The sequence below is a fragment of the Rhinoraja longicauda genome, chromosome 5, assembly GCF_053455715.1.
Source record: "Rhinoraja longicauda isolate Sanriku21f chromosome 5, sRhiLon1.1, whole genome shotgun sequence".
NCBI lineage: Eukaryota > Metazoa > Chordata > Chondrichthyes > Rajiformes > Arhynchobatidae > Rhinoraja > Rhinoraja longicauda.
This window is the reverse complement of record NC_135957.1, coordinates 19,622,214-19,638,460: the sequence shown is the minus strand read 5'-3', so window position 1 is coordinate 19,638,460 and position 16,247 is coordinate 19,622,214. Positions and strand designations below refer to the sequence as shown.

Below are 16,247 nucleotides of genomic sequence, written 5' to 3'. Positions count from 1 at the left end.
AAAATTGAGCTGTTCACAAACAAGTCAGTCTCGAGTATTTTGACAAGCTTTGTGGCTGTTGATATCCAGCATTAACTTGTAGCTTACAAACTTGATAACAGCAAATTTCTTCTCTCCTGCTAATTATTATTTGTTTAAAAGAGAGGTCATCGCTCAAAAAGTTCATCTTTCTTTGTAGATGCTGACTGACCTACTGTGTAATTTCAACATCTTCTGCTCTTATACCTGAGCCTTGGCTTGATAGCTAGGAATTACTGCTTGCATTTATAAAATAAACTATTGTAATGTCATTAAAATTCCAAGACACTTCACCACCACATGCTGAGATATATAATGGGAGATGACCATGAGGGAGAATGACTCAGTTGAAGCCAATCGCAGTCCTCTCAATGGTTTAATTGCAATTTATACGTTGACCATATGAACCATTGTGGGGTGGTGCAGGCATAAAGTACAATAATTTCATATTGAGTGTTTCAGGCTCCAGGCTATCAGAATGCTTTAATCAGACATATCAGTCAGGAAAGATATATTATATATCAAATTGTCACAAACCTGCATTCATAACTTTCAATGAAAGCGGATACAGTGCCCAAAATTATAAGGCATTTAAATTTCTTAGTTGTTGGTTCGGTTTTTGAATTTCAAATGATGTTTGAGTGCTTGAATATTTATAGTGCTAAATTGGAGAGCCAATGGAAATGATCACAGGGATCACAATGAGCTTGATGGAAATGCAGGCTACTCGAAAATGTCGTTCTGCCTATTTATTATAAAGATTTCAGCATGCAGACACAACTAACTTTCAGTTTATTGGTTGCATGGATGGGCCCATGAGTAAGTTTCACATGCCGGCTGAAGCAAAGAATTTCACTGTAACTTGTCACACGTGAAAATGAAATATTCATTCATTCATTCAATGACACATTCAATGCAGGTGTCGGGAGGTGTGCAGGGAGTAAACCTGATCCTGGAAGAGGTACCATTCAGCAACACCGAAGAGAGTGTGATCCAAGGTTTCTCACTGTTACCACTCTCTTGGATGGAGTTCTCATAGGCTAGGGATGGATTTTCCAATCTTCCAATACTTAGTTGCACTTTTTTTTCTACATCTGCCCTTGCTCTGCAGCTGCAACACTATATTCAACATTCAATTTATTTTCACGTTTGCACCACTTGATGTACTCGTGGATAGTGTAATTTGTCTGACTAACACACAAAAGAAAGGTTTTTACTGAATCTCAATGCATGTGACAATAATAAATGAATGCACCAAAATGAGCCTCAAACCTTGCTCTATTCAATATGCATTATCACGCACCCACCAAGAACATTTACCATGAGGACATAAGTAAGAGTACACCATTTATCTCAAAATGCCCTTTCCTCCATTGTAAGAGATCTGGGGTGTTTTATCTTAATCTCACCCTATGTTTCTGCACCAAACACATATCCCGTTATTTCCCTAATATCGAAGAATCGAACAAATATAACAATCTATTGATCTCTTTCTTGAACAATCTCAATGACTAAGCATTCATAGCCCTTGGACAGGGAATTCTAAATTTAACCACCCTCTACAAAACTGATTACATTTAAAATAAGCCTGTTCCCCCCTGCAATCCCTGGTTCTAGACACACCAATTGGGAGATTAAGCATATCTGCATCTATGCTGTCAAACCCCATTCATATTCAATGTTATTCATAGAGTTAATTTCTCATTGTCCTGAAATCAAGGGAGATAGTATCTATGCTGATTCTCTCCTCGGACAAGAACCCACCATCCCAGACAACTCCCACATTAATGCCCCTTTCACCTTAAAGCTATGCCCTCTTGCATTTGATATTTCCATCCTGGGGAAAAGGTTCTGACTACCTACCCTATCTAAGTCCCTCATAAATTTATATACTCTGTCAGGTCTCTTCTCAACTCTGGCATTCCAGAGAAAACAATCCAAGTCTGTCTAACCTCTCCTTCAATCAAGGCATTGTTCTGGTAAACCTCTTTACCCTTTTCAAAGCCTCTGCATCCTCGGACCCGCAGACCCTCAGCATAGGAGCTCGGCAAGGCTGCGTACTCTCCCCTCTCCTTTACTCTCTCTACACCAACGACTGCACCTCCACAGACTCCCCTGTCAAGCTCCTCAAGTTTGCAGATGAAACCACCCTGATTGGACTGATCCAGGATGGGGAGGAATCTGCCTACAGAGGGGAAGTGACACAGCTGGCGTCCTGGTGCCATTGCAACAACCTGGAGCTCAATGCTTTCAAGACAGTGGAACTAATTGTAGACTAATTGTAGAGATCCCCCTCCCCTCCCCCCACTCACCATCAACAACACCATAGTCACATCTGTGGAGTCATTTAAGTTCCTTGGAACCATCATCCCAAGGGACCTTAAATGGGGGGCCACCATCGACTCCACAGTCAAAAAGGCCCAACAGAGGATGTATTTCCTGCAGCAACTGAAGAAACACAATCTGCCACAGGCAATGATGGTCCAATTCTATACTGCTATCATTGAGTCCAACCTCACCTTCTCCATCATGGTCTGGTTTGGCTCAGCCACCAAGCATGACATCCGGAGGCTGCAACGGATCGTTCGCACAGCTGAGAAGGTTGTTGGCTGCAACCTTCCCCCCATTGACGAACTGTACACTGCAAGGGCCAGGAAGCGAGCCGGCAAGATTATCTCTGACCCCTCTCACCCTGGCCACAAACTCTTCGAAGCACTTCCCTCTGGAAGGCGACTCCGGACTGTCAAAGCAGCCACAGCCAGACATAAAAACTGCTTTTTTTCCACGAGTGATAATTCTACTCAATAACCAAAGTCTGTAGTCTCTTTTTTTGCTCTGGTTTATTTTCACCCACATGTTTAGACCGTAATGTTGTATCCTTATTGTTTTGATGTGGTTATGCTTTATTCTTAATTGTTAATTGTATGTTTGTGTTGTCATTTGTGAGCGGAGCACCAAGGCACATTCCTTGTATATGCATACTTGGCCAATAAACTTATTAATTAATTAATTAATTAATTAATTAATTAATTCATTCATTCATCCTTCTTGGAAAAGAACAACCAAAACTGCATGCAATACTCCAAATACAGCCCAACCAAAGTCCTACAAAGCAGCATCATGGCTTCTTGACTCTTATGCATAATGCTTTGACCAATGAAGGCAAGCATACCATATGCCTTCTTTACAATTCTACCATTTATAACCTTTCTAACAATTAAAAAAAAATTAAACATTTAAAACAAAACAAACATAGCAAATACTTGTCTCTATCAATCTTTCTCTTCTATTCAAGCAATGCACTGATAGTGAGATATATGCTATTAGCTGATATAGTTAATTATAGAGATATTGATACTTTGTTGTAGATGGTTGAAGATGGTTTATTTTGCTGTTGTCTTAGCTAATATAAAATTAATGCTTATTTTCAGTAGAAAGCAGTAAGATGGATGCTTGTGGCAGAAATGTTATCATTGGGAATGGAATGTGTTTGTCCCTTTGCGAGTGATAGGGAGTAGACAGAGGAGTATAGGGGTTCTTTGTTCTTAAATTACTCCCTTGTCTGATAGTCAAGTCAAGTCAAGTCAAGTCAATTTTATTTGTATAGCACATTTAAAAACAACCCACGTTGACCAAAGTGCTGTACATCTGATTAGGTACTAAGGAAAAAAAATGAAACATACAGTAGCACGCAAACAGTTCACAGCGCCTCCTCAATGAGCCTCAAACGCTAGGGAGTAGAAATAGGTTTTGAGCCTGGACTTAAAGGAGTCGATGGAGGGGGCAGTTCTGATGGGGAGAGGGATGCTGTTCCACAGTCTAGGAGCTGCAACCGCAAAAGCGCGGTCACCCCTGAGCTTAAGCCTAGACCGCGGGATAGTGAGTAGCCCCAAGTCGGCCGACCTGAGGGACCTGGAGTTAGAGAGGGGGGTTAGAAGATTTTTGATGTATGGGGGGGAATGTCCATTTAGGGCTTTATACGTGAATAGGAGGAGCTTGAAGTTGATTCTGTACCGTACAGGGAGCCAGTGGAGAGAGGCCAGAATCGGGGTGATGTGGTTCCTTTTACGGGTACCCGTCAGGAGTCTCGCTGCGGCGTTTTGGATCAGTTGCAGGCGGGACAGGGAAGATTGGCTGATCCCAGTGTATAGGGAGTTGCAGTATTCTAGGCGGTAGCTTGTGTACTAAAACAGTTAGAAGCAAGGTCGTGCAGCTGTGAGATTGCTCATATATAGATAAAACGTTTCTTTCTCAAGAACAACTCCTTATATGGGTGCGTGTGAAAGTAGGAAAAGTTTCGAATCCACTCTAGGTAAATTGATGCGTTTCCCCGAAAGCATGTGACCTATATTAATGGTTTGTTTTCTAAGCATGTGGCTTGTATTAATGGTTTTGTTTTCTCTGTAACCATGGGAATTGTATTAGAATTGTAATTGGTCCTTGATTTTATTTGTTACACCCCTTTTTCGTTTCTGTATTAAAAAGTAAACAATCGTGGAAAAGTTGTTCTTTCCCTCTCCCCAGTTGAGATCTTTTCAGACACTAGCAGTGTATTTGGAGATCCTCACGGGAAGAACCCCACTGTGGAATAAATCTGTTGCACTCAGCCAGTATGAGATGCATATTATTCAGGCTGAAGGTAAAGAACTCGGATTATCAATAGGAGGTGGAGTTCCTGGCACAAATTCAGCAGGTAGAATCCTTAGTGTTAATGATTAGGAAATGCCTTAGGTTCACATTCTGCCTGAGATATCACTGATAAACAGTGCACTGATCAGAGTGATGAACCTGCATCGATTCATCTACAGCAGATATCCAGGATCCATAGGTCAAAGATTTATGAACTAAAGGGGTGAAGGGTGATTTCGTAACATTATTATGATCGGGAATATGCTGCTTGAGAGGATGATTTTGGCAAATGAAATTGTAGATTTCAGCTAATTACGAAAAACCTTCAGGGAGATATAAGCAACTGCAGCTGCAGGTTTACAAAAAAAGCCGAAATACTGGACTAATTCAGTGGGTCAGGGAAGAAGGACATGGATGCCACATTTCAGGTCGGGACCCATCTTCAGTCTGAAGAAGGGTTCCAACCCAAGACGTCACCTTTACATGCCCTTGAGAGATGAAGCCTGAGCCACTGAGTTACTCTAGTTCTTATTTTCAGGGAATCAGTGGATCGAACTGGGTTCTTCTTTCAAAGAGCTAGTATATAGCCGATGGATATCTGGCCTCTTTCTGTGCTGTATGATTCTCTGTAATTCTTTCCAGTTGCCTCTATTCCCTCTTTAGTGTGAAAAGTATGTAACCTTGTTAAGGGGAGGCTTTCATGCTGAAGTTATCGTTCAGTGGTTACTTTTCAAGGAAGGAATGTTTGCATACTGTTTATCAGTGCAGAGCACCACTATTTTGCCATTAATGCGTGGATGTGGACAACTCAGGGAAAACAATCGGGACAAAAATCTCAGTTCAGTTTAGTTCAGTTCAGTTTAGTTTATTGACAAGTGCTTTACCTCTTCCACCTCGCTAACTATGATCACTGCCTACTCAACACGAACCTGACTGAGACTAACTCCAAACATAACAGATGCGGCTTGACCCTCTGAGTTCCATCTCCATTTAGACTGATTTTGACTCATCACTGACTACACTCATGACTGAGTGGCCAGATTTTGTGTTCATAGACACAGAAAATGTTAAAAGATCTTCATGCTGAATACTGCATGATGAATGACCTGACTAATTGTAGAAAATAAAGTTGATTAAAGTTTGACAAAAATTATAAGATTGTTTTCTCCTTTCTTCACTGAATGTTTGACTATTTGGTTTCTTTCATTACTATTTTTATCTCTGATATTCAGTTCTACATATTATTTTAGTTTTCCTGTTGCGGCCTAAAAAACTGCTTCAAGCAACTTCGGTAAATCATTCCGTGTAACTATAAAAGTTATATAGAAACATAGAAACATAGAAAATAGGTGCAGGAGGAGGCCATTTGGCCCTTAGAGACAGCACCGCCATTCATCGTGATCATGGCTGATCATCCACAATCAGTAACCTGTGCCTGTCTTATCCCCATATCCCTTGATTCCACTAGCCCCTGGAGCTCTATCTAACTCTCTTTTAAATTCATCCAGTGAATTGGCCTGCACTGCTTTCTGTGGCAGATAATTCCACAAATTCACAACTCTCTGGGTGAAAAAGTTTCTTCTCACCTCAGTTTTAAATGGCCTCCCTTTTATTCTTTCACTGTGTCCCCTGGTTCTGGACTCCCCCAACATTGGGAATATTTTTCCTGCATCTAGCTTGTCCAGTCCTTTTATAATTTTATACGTCTCTATAAGATCCCCACTCATCCTTCTAAACTCCAGTGAATACAAGCCCAGTCTTTCCAATCTTTCCTCATATGACATCCCGCCATCCTGGGGATTAACCTCATGAACCTACGTTGCACTGCCTCAATAGCAAGGACGTCCTTCCTCAAATTAGGAGACCAAAACTGCACACAATCCTCCAGATGTGGTCTCACCAGGGCCCTATACAACCGCCGAAAGACCTCTTGCTCCTATACTCAAATCCTCTCGTTATGAAGGCCAACATGTTCATTTGATAATGTTCATTTGATAATCAGTTATTTTGATAATGTTAATTGGTCTCTTCTAATCTCTGACTCCTGGCTATAACCTCTGTTAAACTGCTAACGAAGGCTGGACAAGTATAAATGAAACTTGGCCTGGCTTTAATAATAATAATAATAATAATAATACATTACATTTATATAGCGCTTTTCATATACTCAAAGACGCTTTACAGGGATTTAGAGAACATAGGGAAGTGAATAAATAGATAAATAAGTAAACGAACAGAGAAAGGAGACAGAGGGTGGGGTGACCTTCAGTGGTTGAAGGCAGTACTGAATAGGTGAGACTTCAGTGATGTTTTGAATGTGGTGAGTGTGGAGGAGTCTCTGACGGTTTGAGGTAGTGAGTTCCATAGGGTGGGAGCAGCGATGGAGAAAGCCCTGTCCCCCCAGGATCTGAGTTTGGTCCGGATGTGGGGGGATAGGAGATTGGCAGCAGCAGAGCGGAGAGTGCAGGTGGGAGTGTGCCTGTGGAGGAGGTCGGTCAGGTAGGATGGGGCCAGGTTATGGAGGGCTTTGTAGGTCATGAGGAGGATTTTGTACTGGATTCTCTGGGGGATGGGGAGCCAGTGGAGTTTGTAAAGGACGGGGGTGATATGGTCACGGATCGGGGTGTGGGTGAGTAGACGGGCAGCGGAGTTTTGAATGTATTGAAGTTTACTGATGATTTTTGAGGGTGCGCCATAGAGGAGGCTGTTGCAGTAGTCCAGATGGGAGGTGATGAAGGCGTGGATGAGGGTTTCTGCAGCTGTGGAGGAGAGGCATGGACGGAGACGGGCAATGTTTTTGAGGTGGAAGAAGGCTGTCTTTGTGATGTGTTTGATGTGTTTGTCGAAGGAGAGGGTTTGATCAAAGATGATTCCAAGATTCCGGATGTGAGGGGAGGTGGATACTGGGAGACCATCAATGTTGAGGATGACGTTTTGGGTGGATTTGGTGAGCGTTTTTGGACCAATGATGATGATTTCAGATTTGTTGCAATTGAGTTTGAGGAAATTTAATTGAAGCCAAGATTTTATTTCAGTGATGAAGTTTGTCAGTGTAGAGTGTGTGGTGGGGGAAATTGACTTGGTGGAGATGAGGAGCTGGATATCATAGGCGAAGCAGTGGAAGTTGAGACCATGACGGCGGATTAATTGACCAAGGGGGAACAGGTAGAGGATGAAGAGGAGGGGGCCAAGGACTGAGCCTTGGGGGACACCTTGGGGGAGGGGAGCGATGGGGGATTTACAGTTGTTAATGGAGATGAACTGGTGTCTGTCAGAGAGGTAAGATTTGAACCAGGATAGGGCTGTGCCGGTGATGTTAATAATACAATGATTGAGCTTCATAAACTCTACCTTTTTGTTAACCCTATCTCATTTGTTGTTTCCACGCCTAACAATTTTTCTTGGATTAGTCGGGGATATTTTAATTTTTAGTGACATATTCTCAGCTATTGGGATATGATATTTACCATGAGATCTCCATAATATGTGTAAGGGAGCCACATTAGCATATGAACAGGATTAGGAGATATTATATTTGCTTCAACATTCACAATGCATGATACAAACCAAACTATTTTAACTCTTCTCTGATAAGGTTAAATAAAGGTTTTTAAAAATCACAAAAAATTGATATTTTCAACTTGATTTGACTTGAAATAACTGCAGTGTGTTTATGAATTGCTTAAAGATGGTATTGGAGGTCAATGCCTGTGCCATAGCGAGCAGAATTGCAGCCTCACAGCTCCAAGGACCAGGCTTGATCTGACCTCTGGTGCTGTCTGTGTGGAATCTGCCGTTTCTCCCTCCAACCATCTGGATTTAATCCGTGTTCTTGTTTCATCCCACAAATTACCTCTCTAATTTAAGAGAGTTTTGGATAGGGACATGAATATGCAGGAAAGGGAGGGATATGGATTACGTGCAGGCAGATAGTGGTTGGTCTTGGCATCATGTTTGACACAGACATTGTGAGCATAACGGTGTGTTCCTGTGCTGTTCTGTTCTATCCCAAAGACACGTGGGTTGGTACATTAATTGGCCAGGTTAAATTAAACCTAGTATGTGAATAAGTGGGTGAATCTGTGGGGAGATGAGGTGAAAGTATGGACTATATGGGATGAGCATAGGATTAGTATAGTGGGGACTGATGGTTGACACAGACTCAGTGGCATTGGGGTCCTAATCCATGCTGTATGACTCAAAGACAAAGGACAGACAGTGTGCAAAATAATTGACACTGAAATGGTCTTTTCATACTATTTTCCAGTAATTTCTCTTTGTCTCAATGGGCAACTGGGTATTTTTCAGAACGAGCCTCAAGGATCTCATTAACATTAAGTATCTTCCCAAGTGATTGTACCTCATGACGATCCAGCTTGCTGCAGAACTTCAAATGCCCAGAGTGCCTCAGATACCCAGAGTGTAGAAATCCAAGGGGAACCACGTGAAGCTGGGTTACTGCTGCTCCACATCATCACTCAGACTGCTGCTTCAGATAGACCTTTCCTCTCAAACGTCAGTGCAATAAATGGCAAGCTTGTTTGGCAAGTTAACAAACTCACCTATGAGGATAATGTGGGATTTAGGAACAACAGTAGGTAGAGATGTTTATCCTTGATCATGTTTACCAGATGTCCAATGCAACAACAAAGAAAGTCTTTCACGTCATTCTGGAAATTCAGCTCCGTTCAAAGAACAGAACTGAATTTTCGAAACCGAATATTCAACTCGGCATTTATTGGGATGAAATTGCACTTTTCCCCATGAGCATGAAGGATTTAGAAAGAAACAGTGACATAACAGGGAATAATGAGTGAATTAGACTCAAATCACACACAGATAATGAAATAAGGAGAGGGAAAGGAAAATTGGGAAAGAAAAGAAGACGATGAAAATGAAGAGTAAAATTGATTTCTGAAAGGAATTTATAACCGGTATATTCTGAGTCTGAATGATATGAATCCCATAATTAAAAGGATAACTGTGCTTTTAATTGCAAGACAACCTTCTGCAGGATCTTCGTTGGCACTTTATTTACTTATTTCAGTATCTTAATGAAACCCAAAAGATGTTATGGAGGGAGACTGAGGGCAGAGAGATTCGTCATCTAGCAATTTGGGATGATCCTCAATTCATTGTTGCTGCATCCTTTAACCATTAATAATGGGGAAGCCATTAAAATCCAGTGCAGACCTAATTCTCCTCCATTGTGTCCTAGGTCTCCTCCTTTGTCAGAGTGAGACTAAACACATATTGGAGGAACAGCACCTCATATTTCGTTTGGGCAGCTTACAACCCAGTGGTATGAATACTTCAGGGATTCCCTCTCTCTTCATCCCTCCCCCATCCAAGTTGCACCAGCTTCTTGTTTTCACCCAACAAATGGGCTGTTTCCTTTATCATCATTACTTTTTTGTATATCTTTCATTCATTGTTCTTTATCTCTCTACATAATCATCTCTATCTCATTTCCCTTATCCTTAACCAGTCTGAAGAAGGGTCTTGACCTGAAACATCTCCCATTCGTTCTCTCCAGAGATGCTGCCTGTCCCGCTGAGTTACTCCAGCTTTTTGTGTCTATCTTAGGTATTTTTTTAGATGCTTCAATTGGGTGGAGGAATGTGGTACTTGAAAAAAAGGACGTAGATAAAAGTGAACCAAGAACGGCTGCACTGAAATGCTTCAGACAGTTTTAATTGCATTGTAGCAGTGCACAAGGCAAGTGCAAGTGCAGCTGCACTGTTTGACAAGACGTTCAGGTGCCCATGCATACCTATTGTTTAAGCTACGAAAAATAATATGAAAAGACTGTAGGTTCTGGAACTTCAAAATAAAAGCAGAGAATGCTGGAAACACTCAGCAGGTCAGGCAGCATCTGTGGAGAGAGAAACAGAGTTAATGTTTCAAGTCTAAGACCCTGTATGTGGTCTGCTGAGTTTGTCCAACATTTTCTGTTTTTAAGACTTCAACTCTGAAATCTTCAAAATTGGAGAACAGGCCTCAACTACTTCAGTTCAGCTAATCCATTTTATTCAGCACTAATTTTCAATAAAATACTAAAACTTGTCTTTAGCATACAGATTGAGATAGAAAGTCATTAATATTAATAATGGGTTCTCCTGACTATTATCGTCATACGTTCTAGTGGTTGGATACTGAATGAATTAAATAGTGCATCATGGAGGGACTGCTGCACTATTAAACGTGCCAGCAAATTCATATGGCCAATAGCTTTCTCACAGCTAAGCTCAAAGCAACTAATAATCTGATAATGTAATAAAAATGAACTGCAGATGCTGCTTTATACCAAAGACAGACAGGGATAGAGAGAGAGGAAATGCCAGGGCTACCTGAAGTATTCATACCGCTCGGTTCTCAGCTACCCAAGCAAAATATGAGGTGCTGTTCCTCCAACTTCCATATGGCCTCACTGTGGCAATGAAGGAGAACCATGACAGGAAGGTCAATGTGGGAACTGGAAGGGGAGTTAAAGAGGTTAACAATTGAGAGATCCAGTAGGCCTGGCAGAACGAGTGCTAGTGTTCAGCGAAGTGGTCGCCGAGTCTACGTTTGGTCTCACTGTTGTGCAGGTGCACATGTGATGCCGGCCCCGATTTGTCCTGTGTTTTTTCGCTTCCGGTATCTTTCCCCCATTCTCCCTCAGAAGAACAGTCTGAAGAAGGGTCCTGACCCAAAACGTTGCCTATTCATTTTCTCTAGCTAATAATCCGATATTGTCATTGTTGCTGGTTTGTTCATACTTGCTGTGCACAATATGACTGCATTGTTTCCCACATTATATTAAATACTACAGGCGGCATAGCGGTGCAACGGTAGCACAACGGTAGAGTTGCTGCCTTACAGCGCTTGCAGCGCTAGAGATCTGGGTTTGATTCCAACTAACAGTGCTGTCTGTATGGAGTTTGTACATGCTCTCCGTGACCGCCTGAGTTTTCTCTGGGGTCTTCGGTTTCCTCCCACACTCCAAAGATGTACAGGTTTTAAGGTTAATTGGCTTGGTATAAGTGTAAATTGTCCCTAGTATGTGTAAGGTAATGTTAATATGCGGGGATCACTGGTGGGTGCGGACTCGGTGTGCCAAAGGGCGTTTCCGCATTGTATCTCTAAACTAAACTAAACTAAAAAAGCAAACATTCCAAAACTAGTCCATTGGCTTTGAAGCCCTTTAGTCAATGGCTCTGAAGACATGAGAGGTGTGCTATAAATGTGAGCCTTTCTTTCTAACTGGATGGGTGAAATCACAGAGTGCACCCAATTCATCTACTTGCTCTTATATGGGGTTTCTACGTAAACCAACTGATGTACTTGTGTATGGATTAATTGCACTCATGTATAACATGATTTGACTGGATGGTGCACAAAGTGTGCCACTGTATTTCCAACAAGTGACAATAATAAAACAATATCAATACCAATACAAAGCCCCAATGAAGCCAGCCATTGTGACTCACCACGAATCCCGGGTTGCAGAAGCAGGTGTAGCCAGGCCGAGGAGTTTTCTGGAAGCAAATCCCATTGATGCATGGATTTGGTTGGCATTCATCAATGTCCACTTGGCAGTGTGACCCTGTCCAACCTGTCAGAAACAAAAGAGACCAAAGACATGTGATATGAGAAAGATATTAAAAATAAGACAAAAATCTGGTCGCCCCATTACAGGAAGGATGTGGAACCTTTGGAGAGAGTGCAGAAGAGCTTACCAGAATGCTGTCTGGATCAGAGGGCATTAGCTATAAAGAGAGATTGGACTATCTTGAATAGTTTTCTCGGGAGTGCCAGAGGCTGAGGGGAGATCCGACAGAAGTTTATAAAATTATGAGAGCCACAGATAGACTAGAGAGTCAAAACCTCTTTCCCAGGGTGAGAATGTCAAATACTTGAGGGTATATCTTTAAGGTCAAAGAGGGATTATCTAAAAGAGACATGCAGGGAAAGTTTTATTTTCACAGAGAGTGGTGAGCACCTGGAAAGTGATGCTAGAGGTTTTTTGCACTAATATTGGGGGTTTTAAATTGTGTTTTTGTTTATTATGTTATCTATGAATACTTTGTTTACAAACCTGTTAAGCTGCTGCAAGTAAGAATTTCATTGTTTTCAGTAATTAAATTATCTCGACTCTCAACTAGCAGATATGATAGGCTTTTAAATTAACACATTAATATGATGAGATGTGGATCATATTGCAGGCAATGTTAGGCACAGATATATTGTGGACTGAAGGACCTATTTCCTGTGATGTACTGCTCTATGTTCATTGAGATACACACACGGATAAGGAAAGGGTGGTGGGGTCTAAGGAGCAGTGTGAGAGTGGCCTGGGTGAAACTGTCCTGCTGTAAGTCAATATTGGCATGAGCTCATCCAAATCTTGTTTGCTGGCGCCCCAACTTGCACTGGTTCTCATTGCCCATCACCCATGTTTTCAACGTTGCTCTCATTTGATTCATTGTAATATCTTTGAATTTTAAATTGCTTTCCTCATTGCAACTCTCTCCAGAACTTTGTGATCCACCACCCGACTTATTCACATTCTTGACTGTCAGTACTCTGCAACTGCTGATCATGAGCGGGTTTGGCCGAGGAGCCTTTTTCATGCTTTATAACTCCATGCTCCATGTTTATATTTTACTATCTAAGAAACAATCCTATATGGATTTATGTAGATTTACAACGGAGACCAAATTTAATATCATAGGCAGGATATACTTCTAGTCTTTCCTCCTACCTCCTCCCTCCTTCAGCTTAATCTTAGTCTTTTTTTTGTTGTTTGATTATTATAACGTCAACAAACCTCAGACTGTAATTCTCTCAGGTTTTTTGCCTATTGCATATCTTTTCTCCAAAGAGCACGTGACAGATTGTATGACTCGGCTTCCCCGTCCAATCAATCAGACTGTCAGTGGGTTGTTCCTTAACAGAGATTTAATTCTAAAGTGGCACTCCAGCACTTGATGTGTTGCACTGTCATGGAAACCTGAGCTGACCTTGGGAAGTCCCTGTGCGCTTCACAGTCAATTAAGTACTTTCAAAACGTAGTCGCTGTTGGGATAATAGGAAGCATGGCAGCTAATTGCAAACAACAAATCCGCACAAAAAAAATAATGTGGTAAAACTAAGCCATCTGTTGTAGTGCCATCAAATCCACCAGAGAAAAAGTTGGAACTAGATAAGTCTAAAAGATAGATCGGCTGTTCCCCACCTCCGACACACCCTGACGACAAAGCAATTGTTTGGGTTGCATTGAATTCTGCTACGGATAAAGTAGAACTGTTTTGACCGTTTCTGTAGAGAGTTTGCCCAATCTCCTTGTGACTGTGTGGGTTTCATCTAGATGTTCTGGTTTCTTCCCACATTTCAAAATGTGCAGGTTGGTGGGATAATAGCCACTGTAAATAGTCCATCATGTGTACGCCATTGGTAGAGTCTGGGGGTGCTAATGAAAATGTGGCAAGAATTAAATATTGGATTAACGTAGGATCAGGGTGAATGAGTGGTTGGTCCAGAATGGGGCCAAAGGGTATGTTTCCATATAAAATCTCTCTATGAGTCTATGCATTCAGGCCAGCCTCAATACATCAGTGCAGGAGTTTCTTGGGGCACAATCCTTGCACAACCATCTCCATTTGCTTTGTTAATGACATTTCTTCCATCGTAATGTCAGAAGTGGGGAGGCTCTTTGACGATTGCACAAAGTTCAATTTCATTTTAATCTCCTCAGCAAATGAACCAATCCATGCGAAAATGCAGCGAAACTTGGTCAACACTTTAAGCATGGACTGAGAAGTGGCAAGTGACATTCACCAGCAAACGTACCAGGCAATATTAATCTTCTAAAAGAGTGTAGACACTTACTCCTGACTTTACCATCACTGAGTCCCCAACCACCAACATTCTAGGGTCACCATTGACCAGAAACTAGTTGGAAACAGGTGCATAAATAGCATGGCCACAGAGTCATACAACAAGGAAGAGGAATTAGATCACAAAATCCAAATGCTTTTAATCAAGAACACATCTACACCAATTCCATTTTTCCTCTTATATCCCAATCAACTATAAACTCATCATTCTCCTGCGACCTCCCTAAACTGGGGATATTGTGACCGAGGGTTGTCACTCATTAAGCAAGGGTGATTGAGGGTTTGGAGTTAACACTAACAGTTCAAAATGCCAGATGCTCCACGCTCTCCCCATGTATCCATTGGCCAAAAGATGCTGCTTGCTTCAATTCATGTTGGTGGTATACATGTGTAGGAAGGATCTGCAGATGCTGGTTTACACTGCAGATTAACACAAAATACTGGAGTGACTCAGCGGGTCAGGCAGCACCTCTGGAGAAAAGGAATAGGTAACAGGCCTTTTCACCCGAGATGCTGTCTGACCCGCTGAGTTACTCCAGCATTTTGTGTCTCCCTTCTGGTGGTGTACATGTTTCTTTATACAGGAAACATTTTACAGATATCTGTCATGTTTGAGAAAGCAGTTGACAGCAAATCAGATGGCGTAAAAAGTAATGAGTGGTGGGGGAAAGGAAACTCCAGCAGTCTATTTTCATCTACATGTGACACTGTATGTATATAAATTGTTTTTAATGGGTCACATTGGGATTTTTTATCTTTAACAAGCTTTGTTACAACAAGTGTTTTATTAGTGCAGGCCCTTTTCTTAATCTCAAAGGAACTTTTGATGCATTCATTCAAAAAACCCTAGACGTCGGTGATGGGAACTGAGAGAGAGCAACAGTATCCTTTCTCAGTTATAAAACAAGTCGAAGTCACACCTGTAACTAGAATATCCAGACAAATAACCAACAAAAGGGACAACGGCTGCTAAGCACACAGATTTTCCAACACACGATTGGTCCAATCAACCTTTGTCAGTGTTCATACACCACAATTGCCTCCTCTATCTTGCTTCAAACTAATATTATGTACTCAACGCTAATCAGCTGCCTGCATGTACAGATGAAGACAGAAAATTCAGCCTTTGAGTGGGGATTTGTGGGGGGGGGAGGAGATTTGAAACTGGAACAGGCCGAATGTTAGCCAGGATATTGGGTTCCAGTTGCTGTGTTTTGAAGGCTTACCTTGTGTGCAGATGCAAGAATAGCCGTTCACATAGTCCTGGCAGAATCCATTGTTGAGGCAAGGTCCAGAACTACATTCATCAACCTCCTTCTCACAAAATTGCCCACCAAAGCCTGAAAGACACCTGCATGAAAAGAACAAAGTCACATCATTTGATTATTGACCAAATAACAGACCACTTTGTGAAATAGAAGGACAAGTAGACAGAACCTTAAAAGTGGCATCATAGATAGATAAAGAAGGCCTTTGACACATTGGCCTTCAGCAATCAGGGTTCTGAGTTTAGAAGTTGGGATGGTAGATACAAAATGCTGGAGTAACTCAGCGGGACAGGCAGCATCTCTGGAGAAAAGGAATGGGTGACGTTTTGGGTTGAGAACCTTCTTCAGTTTGAAGGGTCTTGACCTGAAACGTCACCAATTCCTTCTCTCCAGAGATGCTGCTTGTCCTGCTGAGTTACTCCAGAATTTTATGTCTACCTTTGATTTAACC

General features: G+C 41.7%; 1 protein-coding gene across 1 annotated transcript in view; it reads right to left on the bottom strand.

Annotated features, from left to right (window-relative positions):
• Positions 1–16,247, bottom strand: part of LOC144593848 (protein eyes shut homolog) — a 348,998-nt gene that overhangs the window by 161,978 nt on the left and 170,773 nt on the right. The window contains exons 9-10 of the mRNA XM_078399967.1: positions 15,755–15,879; positions 12,120–12,244 (exon numbers count right to left, since the gene is read on the bottom strand). Of these exons, the coding sequence (XP_078256093.1) occupies positions 12,120–12,244; positions 15,755–15,879 (250 nt within the window). The remainder of the gene's footprint in view (positions 1–12,119; positions 12,245–15,754; positions 15,880–16,247) is intronic.